The sequence below is a fragment of the Tamandua tetradactyla genome, chromosome 12 (assembly GCF_023851605.1).
Source record: "Tamandua tetradactyla isolate mTamTet1 chromosome 12, mTamTet1.pri, whole genome shotgun sequence".
NCBI classification, from domain to species: Eukaryota; Metazoa; Chordata; class Mammalia; order Pilosa; family Myrmecophagidae; genus Tamandua; species Tamandua tetradactyla.
Window position 1 is genome coordinate 69,902,813 of NC_135338.1, and position 13,798 is coordinate 69,916,610.

Here is a 13,798-nt window from a genome sequence, read left to right on the forward strand (position 1 = left end):
CCTGCCTCAGACAACTCACATAGCTCAAGTCCTCCTTGCTTCCCCTTACCCATCCCTCTGTATACTTTCTTTGTTCCAAGTATCTACATAAACTGTTTCCCTGCCACTTTTCTTTGAGCCATAACTTTTTAGTTCTGCTCCCATGCATGTCACTTAGCACAATAAACTTCTTCTGCAATTGGTTTTCAGAGTCTATTTTCAACTTAACAAACTGTATACTCGAAAGTGGTTAAAATGGAAACTATTATGTTGTATATTATGTTACCACAATAAACTTTTTGTAAAATGCGGTGTGTGTTTGTGTGCATGTCTCCGTGCATAGGTGCAAGTATGCATGTACTGCTGAGCTCCTACCCATAGGAATAAAAGCAACAGTATTACTTAATGGTTTTCCAGCTGCCATCTGGAGATGATCAGGGGCCACGATTATAAGATCTACATAATTGCTCTATGTCTGTTACCTTTGTTTTCTATCGAGGTTACCAGTAAATCTCTAAATTTAATGAAAACTTAGGGGTGAAGTTGGGCACTATAGTTCTTGCCATTGGCAGGCTTGGGTAAAGAGAAAGATGGACCTCAGTCAATAGAGTAATGGTGGTAGCTACTAAAGGAATAAAACACTTCCAGGGACCTTTGGCATGGAAGAAAGGACCTTCGGTGTGGAATTTGGTCTGGAATTGAAAGGGAGAGCTAACCATCAATAGAACTGTATGATTGCCTGAAAGTGCTGCCTTCCTCTTACCCAGTTTTACAGGGTGTATAAAACATGGAACATCTTTTCAGCTTGGCTCAGTAAAACATAACTGATGCTTAGGGAATCACTCCCTTTAATTGGGTAAAAAAACTGACAAGAATCTGATGGATATGATGACCCCTTTCCACAGGAAAATGGATACACAAGTTTGTATATAATTTCAGGAAATTTGTAGATGTCCAGTTAAGGTATCTCCCTACTTAGGGAAAAGCAATGGGTTTACAAAGTTGAGTGTAACAGTTTCAAAGTACCAGTCCTCATAAGAAGTGAGCCCTCTCAACTTCCTTTGTTGGTAGGTATTATCTCTATTGATGCTCATTTCATTCCTGGTAATGGTCTCAAATTCAGATTCACTGTATTGTCCAAGTGCCTTCCATCCTAACTGCCAAAAGACACACATAATAAATAAAATTCCAAAGAAAATGTGATATTCTTCTTCGGCTTGCCAATGTGAGCTCTGATGCCTACAGAGATGTCTGGTCCACACACTGTATCAATTGCTAGCTTCTTTCATTCGTGACTTTAAATGCTGATTTTTTCTTTTAGAAAAATTTTCTTAAATGAAAATTTTTCATTACTTTCTTTGTGACTCTCAAATGTATTTTTGATCCAACACACATGAAAGGTAATTTCATCAGCTTTAATGCTTTCTTCTTATGTAATATGGACATGATATTAGGAGGGCTTCCTAGAATCTGCACAATCATTTCCCAACTCTGCTAGGTGCTTCCTTCCCTGTTTTTAAGACAAGATGTAGGTAGATTTCCCCAACACCATCTGGTAGTTCTCTTTCCCACTTGGAGATTACATCTCAGACATTGACACTACATCTTCAGCAGGCGATTCTGTAGACACTGGACCAAACCCTAGCCTTGACCTCTCTATGGGACTCACAGTGACATTTTGATCAGAAGGAATAGATCTGAAAGTTATGTAGTTGAGAAAGGAGATAATCCCTAGGGGAAGAGAAAAAATTGAGGTGAGGTTCAGCAGATGGATTGTCATTTGGCTTTTTAAATTCTTATTCATCCTTTAATACCCATTCAAAAGGCCTCTTTCTGGTGAAGTCAACCTTCCTCTCCACCAGCAAAGTTAATTTACCCCTCCTGTGTTCCCATTACATCATACCATTTCTCACACTGGTTAGGGAAAAGCTTGAACCTCCTCAATTCAAATCATGGTTCTACCACTTTCTGTGTGATCTTGGCCAAATTATTCATCCTGTACATGACTCAGTAAGTGATAGAACAGGTTACTAATTCTAGGTTTTCTGATGCCAAAATCCTTGCTTTCTCCACCATACCACACTGCCTCTCAGTGTAGAAATGTTCAGAATAGGAAGTTAGTGCTGCTATTTCTCCTAGATTCTAACTTCCTTTCCAGAAATTATTTCCCCCTCCATCCTTCTAGCATAGACTAATACACTGACTCACCAGCAGACATGTATAAGAAGTCACCCCACCAGTTAACTTGATAGGTCCATAAGAGAGCTGACTCCATGATATCCCTCCTATGCCTGTGAACCTGTTCTATGAACAGGATGAGGCAGAGAAGCAAGCAGGAGGCTAGAACCAGAAGGAAACATGTCACAGCCCATCAGAATTTTCAATCTACCTTGGCCCCTAACCCCAACTCTTCTTCTGCCTCCAGAGACCATATGTATGGCAAGGATCAAAAAGATCATTTGAGGGTTGGCAAAAATACTCCCATTTTGAGGGGAGGGGGGAGAGGCAAGTTGTTTTCTATACACTAAGATAGGGCAGGCAGCTAGCAGCTTAAGTGTTATACTGAGGAAGATAGCCCCAGAGAGATTTTTTTAACTTGACAATTTTACCATAGTATTACCCTACCAGTCTAGGTCTGTACCTGAGATGAAGCTGAGCATGGATACCTTCAGATCCAAGTTGGTGGTCATGCTTCCTCTTCTAGGGAGACAAGCACTGACAAGCCAGCCAAGTCCAATGAGGATGGTGAGCACAGAGATGATGAAGAAGGCCCTGGAGTAATAGAGGTAGTCTGCCAAGGAAGAGGAGAAAGTAAAGACTTGGAAAGTCCAGTGGGGGATGTCCTCTTAAGCAAACCAGATAAAGCCTTAGAAAGGCAATGAGATTAAAGGAAGATGAATCAGAGTTTTGTATGGCATTAGGGGCACAAATAAGGATCCTCTTTCTTAGCTTTGCATTGATACCAAGAATTTTATTTCTAGGAAGACAAAGCCTTCATCATTAAACTAAAGATAATAAACAAATACTTTTGTATGAGTTAGCACATTAACTTGGATGTAAACTAACTTTATAAGAGACATAATTCTAATATTATAAAACTGATTAAATTTTTTCTTGTTTCTAATTCTAAAAGAAATACCTGTTAAATAGAAGCATTAGAAAGACTACAGAAGTACAAAAAAGCAGGAAGAAAACCAGCAACAACTTCACTACCCGGAGACAACCATTCTTGGCATTTTATTTTATTCCTTTCTAGTATTTTTTCTATTCTCTGTACGTAGTAGATATATGGATTTTTTTCTCTAAGATTATATAATAAGCTTTTTCTCAGATCACTAAATACCTGTTGTAAGCACTTTTAATGGCTACAAAATAGCCTTATCATATTAATGCTGCTTCGCTTAAAGATTAACCCATTTGGACTTGGAATTTGTTCATAAGTTGTTTATGTTTTTTTCTCTTTAAAATGTATCTAGCATGTGCAGACCTTGTGAGCCTGTGACTACAAAGTGAAATCACATTTACTTTAATTCTTATATTGTAATGATTTCAAGCCCCAATTTATTGAATTGCAGAAACTTAGCACCCTACATGTTTCCCTATTTTTTCTGAAAGTCCCCCCAAGGTCCTAGCTCACATTTGCTCAAGAATTGGTCTGCTATATATGTTGCCACAGTTTTTTTTAAAAGAGACTCAAGAGTCAATGACAAGAAAATGCAATACATAACCCTGGAATAGAATAATGGAGGAGAAAATGTCTAAAAGAATATTATTGGGGCAACTGCAAAAAATGCAATAAGGATTGTATGCTTTATACCAATTTTAAATATCTTGAGGTATTCACTTATGTATTTAAGGTGGATACATCAGGAAATGTACATATGTTATGTGTTGGAGGAACATGATGTATGTAATTTACTCTCAAATCCTTGGAAAATAGATAGATACACAGAATGAGATAACAAATGAGGCAAAATGCTAATATCTGGGGATATCATCAACATGGCAACATAAGACATCCCCTGGGAAGCAGAGTGGTGCAGCCCCACTGGAGGGCAATGTGGTGGCTCCACAAGAGGCTAGGGGTGGAGTTGCCTTATGATCCTGCAACCCCATAGCTAGGTTTATAACTGAAGGAATAGAGTGTAGGGACAGGAATGGGCATTTGCACACTGGTGTTTAAGGCAGCAGTGTTTGCAATTTGCAATGGATGGAGGTAGCCTAAGGGTACATTGCCTGAGGAATAGAAGGGAAACTGTGGTGTATACATACAATGGACAACTGAGCAGCTGCAAGAAGGAAGTTGTGAGATAGGTAACTAGGTGAATGAAACTTAAGGACAGTTTGTTGAAAGAAATGTCAGAAACATAAGATAAATATTATGATACCTCACTCATTTGGACTAACAATAATAAGCAAACTTGGAGAATTGAAATCGAGAGCATACATTGTCAGGATAAGGCCTACTGTAAAGGTTCCTACATTGTAAGCTATTAGAGTGTCACATCTGTTTGGAGTTGTAACTGTTATTTCTGAGTTCTGAGATGCTGAGCTATTTGTATATAACCTAATTGTTCCCTGGAACTTCAAGTATTTGTGTGACACCTGACTCAGAACTACAGGCCTGAAGCTATGAAAGCCAGCATTTTCCCATACTTCAACTGCTAAAAAAGATGAAAAAAGTGATCAGACCTCAACTGGAGATATTAATGGAGCTGACCTTGATAGGACTAAGGTAAATTAAAATATAGGGCAAAGGATGATATGGTCCATATTTTAAAACTTCAACTTGTGTGTGAGACCAAAGGAAGAGATGTTTATTCGCTGCAAAATTTATATTTTTGGTAGCACAACATCTAATTTAACTTGTGTGGTTAGTTTGTTTGAACACCATAATTATGTGGAATCTTGAATAGGGAGTGAGATCTTGTCGGTTTTCAAAGTTCAGTGTGATGACCTGATACATCCCAGACTAATTTGGGCAGAGAATTACAAAAGTATTTGCAAGGCCCCTGGGAGGGACTGTGGAGAAAGGAGGAAATGTTAAACCTATTCTTGATATTCTCACAATTACTGGGGACCAATTTAATAGGCCAAGCTCTCAACCTTGGGGCTCACCACTATGAAACTTATTCCTGCAAAGGACAAGCTAAGCCTGTTTATAATTATGCCCAGGAGTCACCCCCAGAGACCCTCTTTTGTTGCTCAGATGTGGCCTCTCTCTCTAAGCCAATTGGCAGGTGAACTCACTGCCCTTCCCCCTGTGAGACATGATTCCCAGGGGTATAAATCTCCCTGGCAATGTGGGACATGATCCCCAGGTGTGAGCCTGGACCCTACATGATGAGATTGAGAAAGATTTCTTGACCAAAAGGGTGAAAAGAAAGAAATGAGACAAAATAAGGTCTCAGTGGCTGAGAGATTTCAGAGTCAAGAGTTTATCCTGGAGGTTATTCTTATGCAACATATATATAACCATTTTTAGTTTATGGTGTATTGGAGTGGCTAGAGGGAAATGCCTGAAACTATTGAACTGTATTCCAGTAGCCTTAATTCTTGGAGAAGATTGTATGACTATATAGCTTTTACAATGTGACTGTGTGATTGTGAGTTGTGAAAACCTTGTGGCTGATGCTCCTTTATCCAGGGCATGAACAGATGAGTAAAAAAAAACTAAGGACGAAACAATAAATACATAATTGGGGAGGGGAACTAAGTGGTAAAAAAAAATTGGGTAGATTGCAATGCTAGTGGTCAATGAGAAGGAGCAGTAAGGGGTATGGGATGTATGAGTTTTTCATTTTTCTCCTTATTTCTTTTTCTGCAGCGATGTAAATGTTCTAAAAATGATCATGGTGATGAATACACAACTATGTGATGATATTGTGAGTCACTGATTATATGGTTTGGATGGACTGTATGGTGTGTGAAGATATCACAGTAAAAATATTTTTTATAAAGATGCCACATTTCAAAGTGCTTGCCTGCCATGCCGGAGGACCTCGGTTCGATTCCCGGCCCCAGCCCATGTAAAAACAAACAAACAAACAAACAAAATACAATAAAACAAGAAAATGTTTAAAGATGTTTCCCTTTCTTCCTCCCTTCCTTCCTTCCATCTTTCCTTCCTTCTCTCTGTCTTTCCTTCCCTTCCTCCCTCTCTCTTAAAAAAAAAAAAAAAAAAAAAAAAAGATGCCACATTTAATGGAACCTAAAGAATATAAAAAATCCTTATGGAGAAAAATAAATTTATATCCCTAGTTCATTAGTAGGGATCGCTGAGAAAAAAAAGACGTCCCCTGGAAAAGTCTTTCCTCAGAATCAACTAATAAAATGACAGATCCCAATTGCTTAGAACCCTGAAGGATGTAGAGATGAAGAAGGACTCCACAAATTCTGAATAGAAGCCAAAGTAGATTTTCTTCCTGGAGCCACAAGTCCAGACACAGCTCCTCCACTCCCCCAATTCCCATGCAGCTTGGGAGTAGTGCAGAGGCAGCACTGCCTGGGTCCTTCCTACCATAGATGCAAACTATAGAATCACTCAGAGCAGCGAGTTATAATCTCAAGCATATCCAGGCACAGGAGCCCAAGTGTGCAGAGGACCAGTTTAAGCTGCTGAAGAGTGCCACATAAAAATGGATCCAAAGAGGGGTAAAAAAGAAACCATGGTAGAACTGCTGGCAGAAGGTACACTCACTAAATCCAGGCAGTTTACTGGACCACCTAAATATAAAATGGACCTTTCTGGATTGACCCATCTGGTTTCCCTAGTGCAATATACCCTAAGAGGGAAGAAAGGAGGGGCAGAAAAGCCTCACAGAAAAAAAATGGGGAGAGGAAACTGAAAAGTATAAGGAAAAGGGAGCACTAAATGAGGGAGAGTATTTAAACAAATCATGGGGACTGGGAGAAAATTCTGCACAAAAACAAACATCAGTAAATCTTCCCAGCCCTTTACTCTTCTCTTATCCTCCTGGGACACCAATTGTTCTTATATTTGTGTGCCTTTTGCGGCCCATCATTTCCATAATAGCCATGGTTTGCTAAACCCCAACCAACATCACTCCTGTTAACTCTTTTTTTTTATTAATTAAAAAAAATTAACTAACACAACATTTAGAAATCATTCCATTCTACATATGCAATCAATAATTCTTAATATCATCACATAGATGTATGATCATCATTTCTTAGTACATTCACTCCTGTTAACTCTTAAGAATACGTAGGGCTCGAACTGAGACTCTATAAAAAGTTCATACACTAAGTTTGATTTCCTGGAACCTATAACTTCCAGTGGGTTCCTAGGTCAGATAAATCTTGAAATTCAGAGGGACCAGCCTTTCCAAGATTATCAATTAATTACATCCCCTTATCTTTTAGTGTCAATACCGCTTCTCAACATGAAAAAGTCAGAATGGACATTGCCTAAAGATCCCTATAGATTGGGAGAAGGGTCAAAGGAGAAGGAGGAGGTATAACAGAGAAAACAGGATTTAAAAAATGAATATGACTGCTGAACATTGATATAGTGCTTTGGAGTAGCTAAAAGAAAGAATCTGAAATAGTGGAATGGTAACCCATAATAAACTCTGAAATCTGTTCTGCAACCACTTATTGAAGTGTACTTTGAAATTTTTTGCTTTTTCTTTCTTTTCTTTGTATATATGTTATATTTCACAATAAAAAAATGTCAACAACAACAACAAAAAAACACAAAACAGATCAAGACTTCCAAAGAGGGAACAAAGGAAAGGAAGCTTTCTCCAAGAGTTAAAACAATTACACAAAAAGTGCAATCTTAAAAATTGTAGTGCATATACAGGGCAAGAAACAGATGAAGAAGAGTTGAGAAAATCTGAACAGTTAAACACAGGCCACTCTAAATGTCCAGAATAAGTTGGACCAGGCTTCAAACAGAAGCCTTAACACAAAGCCAACCAACAATAAAACTCTTGACTAGAGGGAAAAACTGACCCTCAGAGTTAATTCATCAAGATAGATGCCTAGACATCAGCAAAAAACTGAAAGCCATATTAAGAAACAAGGAGCTATAGTTCAGTCAAAGGAACAGCTTGAAAGTTCAGAGGAGACCCAGAATTTGGAACAACTAATCAAAGAAGTTCAAACAAATCTCCTACATCAATTCAAAGAGCTGAAGGAAAATACGCATAAAAAGCTAAAGGATATTAAGAAGACAATGTGTGAGCAAAAAGGAAAATTTGAAAGTATAAAAACAAAATAACAAATTATGGGGATGAAAAGCACAGTAATGGAGATTTAAAATACAGTATAGTGGCAGATGACAGAATAGAACAGGTTGAGTTCACTGCTGCTCCAAGTAACAACTAGACAAGTGACAGAAAAATGATCAGGACAATAATTTCAGGCTGTAAGTGATCTGCATGGATCTTCTACACTACATAGGAGGCCCTGGCAGCAAAAGCTAAGGAATTGAGACACAGAGAACCAAAGACCATTCAGCTAGTGCAAACAACCTAATATGCCTCTTTCGAAACAGAGGTCTGGAGCCCTCAGGAGTGCACTGACAGGAGGGCAGGGACTAGGAAGTAAGCCAAGCCCCATTCCTTGAACACACTACACCTATGTATGCTGCCTCTGCCCCACAACCCACCCCCAAGGCCCCACATACCTGAATCCCACCAACCCACATAGCACACTCAAAGCACCCCTGACCTGATATCCCCAACACGTGCATCCCCACCCACCACCCACCCATGCATGCATGCCCCAGCCTGAACCACCTATCCCACACAAGCTCACACTCTCACACTGCCCCTCCTGGGGCCTACACACCCATGTCCAGCCTCTTGCCCCCCACCTCCCCATCCTTGCCTCCTGCAGGTCCTTACCTGCACATCTGGGCCACATCCACCACCAGCCCACTCAGTCGCATAACCCCATCCCACAGCCCCTGAGCTCTGCACACACATACATCAGCATCTGGCCCCCACAGATTTGTGCATGTGCGCATGCACACCCATGTCCTGCCTGCCCCAGCACCCACACATCAGTGCACCAACTCCTGCCCCATGCATGTGCACACCCTTGCCCCAACCCCCAGCACAAGTGCCCTCCTTGCACACCCGGCAGTTATTCACATGTGCATCTGTGCCACACAGCCCCTGCCCTATGCACATGTGCACCCCTACCCCACCCCCACAATCCCCATGCTCCACATCTTGCTGACACACCACCCCCTGCACAACTACACAACTCTCCCAATCTGCCTCCTGCTGTGCCCTACCTCTGTGTCCCCCACGCTACACTTGCTCCTGTGCTCTAAGGCCTACCCAAGCTGCAGCCTGCCTCCATGGCCCCCACACCGCACCTACAAAACCCTGCACCCTGCACCCCACGCTCATCAAAAATCTTGCAATAAAGAAAAGCCCAGGGTCAGATGGCTTCACAGGGGAGTTTTTTCAAACATTTCAAAAAGAACTAATACCAATCCTGCTCAAACTTTTCCAAAAAATTGAGAAAAAAGGAACACTACCTAATTCATTTTATGAAGCCAACATCACCCTAATACCAAAACCAGGTAGAGATGCTATACAAAAGGAAAATTACAGGCCAACCTCCCTAATGAACAAAGATGCAAAAATTCTCAATAAAATGTTAGCTAATCAAATTCAATGACACATTAAAAGAATTATACACCATAAGCAAATAGGGTTTATACCAGGAATGCAGCATTGTGGTTCAACCAAGAAAATCAGTTAATGTAATAGAGCACATTAACAAATTGCAAAGGAAAAGGCACATGATCATCTCATTTGATGCTGAAAAAGCATTCAACAAAATTCAACATCCTTTTCTGATAAAAACACTTCAAAAGGTAGGACTCAAAGGTAACTTCCTCAATATCATAAAAGGCATATGTGTAAAAGATGGAGAATCAGTTCACTTATTTAGCCAAATCTATACCTCTGTTCTGCTGTCATTGAGCCTTCATTCCAGGACATCAGGCCAATGCAAGACTTCCCCAGACTCATGGGGAAATGCCTAAAAGAGGCACATTGGAATAGAAAAGACCCTGGGTAGAGACCTAGCCCCAAGGAGAAGAGGCTATGAAATCAGCCCAATATCTAGGTTCCCTAGTAACCCAGCTGGAGTGCCAGGATAAAATATCCCTATATAGCAACTTGGCAATATTTATTTTGTGGTAGTTCCTGGGTTCCTATCTCTGGAATTCCCAGTGTCTTGTCTAAAAGGCTTACCCTTTCTTCCTCATCCTCTGAAAAATAGTTCAAATTACTTTCTGTGACAACACGTTCCTTTACATTACAATCTAATCTCAATTATGCTGTGGGGAATTAAAGGAAGGGTCTGTTCCACACTTGAGATGTAGTACTAAAATGGAGGATAGTGTCCTGTACCCACCCACCTCCTACAACCCTCCTTCATTCTATTAGAAGCAGCTACAGCAGAAAAGCCCTCATGCATCTGGGGCCAGGAGGGGTCAGGTCAGGGGAATGCTGGCCAGAAGTGAGTCCAGGGTAGAAAAAGCTGAGCAGGCACATTCTTGGGCCCATCTGAAATGGCCCATGGGGAACTCTCAGGAGTAACTTAGGACACCATAAAGGAGTGGGCTAAAATCTTGCTATCCAATTCATGAATGTCTGAAGTCTTTGAATTTGGACAATAATGTATTTGGGTAATTATAACATTGAATTATTATCATAGGCAGATGAGGTCTGGACACCCTGATTACATTTTGGGGATTCCTTATGAGATCCATATTACAGACTAAATATTGACCCTCAAATTAGCTCTGGTTGACAAAGGAAATAAGGGATGGATACTTGATTTATAATTGTGTACCTAAAGAACTCACTTAGTTGATCTCTAAACAATTAACGGTTCACCTCAAAGGTGAATCCAAGGCTCCAAGAAATAATTTGCTACTCTAGGTGACAAAATTTCAAGATTCTAACTCACTAAAGATTCAGATAATAATTTTAAGGTTTGAGGTTAGCCTGGACACCCAGTTATATCAGTATAATTGCAGCTTACATTTTATGCTTAAATCTTTTACTTCATTTCTAATTATTTCCCTTGAATTTATTTCTAGAAAATGGAATTATTGAGTCACAGAAGATGAATGCTTTTAAGTTTCTGCATGCATTATCATATAGCTTGGGTTATGCTACTTTACATGGTTCCCAATGTGTATGGAAATGTGCGACATTGTACATTATCATTTTAAAATATCTGTTAATTTAATGGTTAAAAAACAATATCTCGGGCAGGCCACAATGGCTCAGCAGGCAGAGTTCTTGCCTTCCAATGTGGGGGACCTGGGTTCAATACCCAGTGTCTACTCATGAAAAAAAAAATATCATTGTTCATTTGCTTTACCTTTCTTTAGTGATTGATATTAAAATGGTTTTTCCTATGCTTATTAGACATTTCTGTTTTGTGAATTACTTGTGAGTTCCGTTTTGTGAATTGCTTTTGAACTTGGGTCTCTTTTCTCCTAGATAGTTTGTATAGCCTTTTTAGATGTTAAGGCCATTGACTTTTTATCTTTTGTATTTCTTACACATTTTTTCTCTAATTTTCCTTTTTAGTTGAAAATGTGGTTTTTGTCTGCCTGTCTTTTAGTTTCTTCTCCATACACTGCTTTGCGATCTTGCTCCTTAGTTCCACTTGCCACAGCCCATGGCCATAACAGTTGTTCCACCTTAAGATTGGGCCAAGGAATGCTGCTTCCTACCCCCAAAGCATATGGAACCCCCTCTTCTCTGAGGAGGAGAAATAAATATTTTAGCCATGCATGTAGTCTTTCACAATACCTGTTTCTTTGTGTAAATATATATATATTGTGGGTAATGTAAAAGCTGTTCAGTGAAGTTGTCTTTCCTCTAAGGTCCTCTGATTTAAAAATTAATGCATATGATATTTCTTCTAGCTCCAGATACTTATTTTCAAATATTTTGTGCTATATTTTCAGATTTATTTAAGTTCACATAGAATTTGATATAAATAATTTAAATAGCTGGCCTTTTTTTTTTATACCGCAAACTGACATGCCTTTAAATTCGCTTCTATTGTATCAGAATAAGTTGACACTTTGCTTTATTTCTCAGCTATGATCAGCTCTCTTCTGTTTCTATAAGTCACATTAAAATATCAATCCTATTACTTCACATTAGCATTTTGTAAATGATAAATGAATTCTTACCATTTTGGAGTAGAGAGAGAAACCTGGGGTAGGAGGGAGAGAGGGTACACCATTGAGAATACCAAAGAAAAGGTTGGTTACATTCACAATTTGGCTGAGGTCAATCTTGGACTTGGAGAGGTAAAGGCTGAAAAGATCTTGAAGGAAGAAAGATGTGGCAGAAAGCCCTGGAACTATGGAGCAAGCCTGCAGCATTTAATTAATTGGCACTCACGGGGTGTCTCGGGTGTGTGGCTCCAGCACAGCTTATGGTTGCATGAGGTCCAGAGTCCTGCGTAGAGCTCAAGGCCATTCTTGATCACCAGGAACTGCACCCAGTTCAGTGGGGACACGCAGATCAGTATTAGGAGGCCAAAACCACAGAGGCTGCCACAAAACATTCGGATGTAGGTGTGTGTCTGATTCACATGATGCTGCCGCCTCTCGGGTGGCATCGAGGCACTCGGATGTTTGTTGGTGGGGAGGGTAGGCTACAAGGATGAGGGAAATATTGCCTACCCAAAAAGATTATTCCTGATCCCCAGGGTCGCCTACTCTTATCTACTTCAAATATCCCCATGCGGATTTGATATATGAGTACCTTTCGCTACCCCATATTAATGATCTTTTCCATCTGTTCTCAGCACACTTTAGCTCCACCGTTATCTAGTTCTCTTCCTTCCATCTGACCTACAATTAAGTACCTCCTCACCCTTTGGTATTTCCGGTCCCCCTTCAATTTGGGAACCTCAGGATTGTAAAAGGTCAAGATCACATCTTCTCTCCTCTCCATCTTGGCAGCCAGTTTACTTTGTAACTGCCACGGAATTTGTCTCAGTACTTCCTTACACAGGCTGGCACAACAAAAAGGAGCGATAAACTATGGCACAAATTCAGTTTCTGCTTCATATTCCAGATCTGCTCAGAGCAAAAAGAAATCATCGTGTTAACCATGTGCATGTATGTACAATGTACCCACCCCTCTTTTCTGATTCCTCTCAAGACCTTTATCAAATAAATCCAGGAATATTTTCTCAGCAGAAACTGGCTAAGCAGTTTTAGTTGATCTCTAAACAATTAACAGTTCACCTCAAAGGTGTATCCAAGGCTCCAAGAAATAATTTGCTACTCTAGGTGACAAAATTTCAAGATTCTAACTCACTAAAGATCTTATCATAGGCAGATGAGGCCTGGACACCTTGATTACATTTTGGGATTCCTTATGAGCTCTATATTACAGACTAAATATTGACCCTCGAATTAGCTCTGAAGATCCAAGATCTTTCAGCCTTTACCTCTCCAAGTCCAAGATTGACCTCAGCCAAATTGTGAATGTAACCAACCTTTTCTTTGGTATTCTCAATGGTGTACCCTCTCTCCCTCCTACCCCAGGTTTTTCCCTCTACTGTGTATCATGCCCTGTTTTAGATCCTGGGACATAAGGAGGAATTAGATATGATTCCCTCATAGCAGATGAAAAAAAGTGTAACTCAGATGTCTCCGGGACTCAATAGCTTGTGGTTACAATTGAAACCATATATGCATCACTAGCCCAAACTTCATGCTCTTGCCAAAATGCTAAGTGGAAGGTCCCAGGTGTGCCTTGTAGGCTCATGAATCAGTCTGTCA

At 40.0% G+C, this 13,798-nt stretch overlaps 1 protein-coding gene across 3 annotated transcripts; it reads right to left on the reverse strand.

Annotated features, from left to right (window-relative positions):
- Window positions 1–1,375: 1,375 nt before the first annotated feature.
- On the reverse strand, window positions 1,376–13,067 carry LOC143652336 (transmembrane protein 202-like). 3 transcript variants are annotated; one of them, XM_077123873.1, is made up of 5 exons: window positions 12,882–13,067; window positions 12,405–12,660; window positions 2,621–2,770; window positions 2,188–2,319; window positions 1,376–1,710 (listed from the first exon to the last, which is right to left on the reverse strand). In XM_077123873.1, the coding sequence occupies exons 1-5, from the start codon at window positions 12,960–12,962 to the stop codon at window positions 1,559–1,561; spliced, it is 771 nt and encodes a 256-aa protein (XP_076979988.1). In that variant the 5' UTR covers window positions 12,963–13,067; the 3' UTR covers window positions 1,376–1,558. The 3 variants fall into 3 exon arrangements, with proteins under 3 accessions (XP_076979988.1, XP_076979989.1, XP_076979990.1); XM_077123874.1 differs by having other exon boundaries at window positions 12,405–12,556; window positions 12,874–13,063; XM_077123875.1 differs by having other exon boundaries at window positions 12,405–12,498; window positions 12,882–13,057.
- Window positions 13,068–13,798: the final 731 nt, after the last annotated feature.

Bases quoted from the DNA above. Each gene is read 5' to 3' on its own strand.
- LOC143652336 (XM_077123873.1), bottom strand. From the start codon at position 12,962: ATGGAGAGGAGAGAAGATGTGATCTTGACCTTTTACAATCCTGAGGTT. The intron at 12,661-12,881 runs GTGAGGAGGTAC...TCATCCTTGTAG, and splicing joins GGGACCGGAAATACCAAAGG to CCTACCCTCCCCACCAACAA. The intron at 2,320-2,620 runs GTACAGACCTAG...TTCTGGTTCTAG, and splicing joins CATGCTCAGCTTCATCTCAG to CCTCCTGCTTGCTTCTCTGC.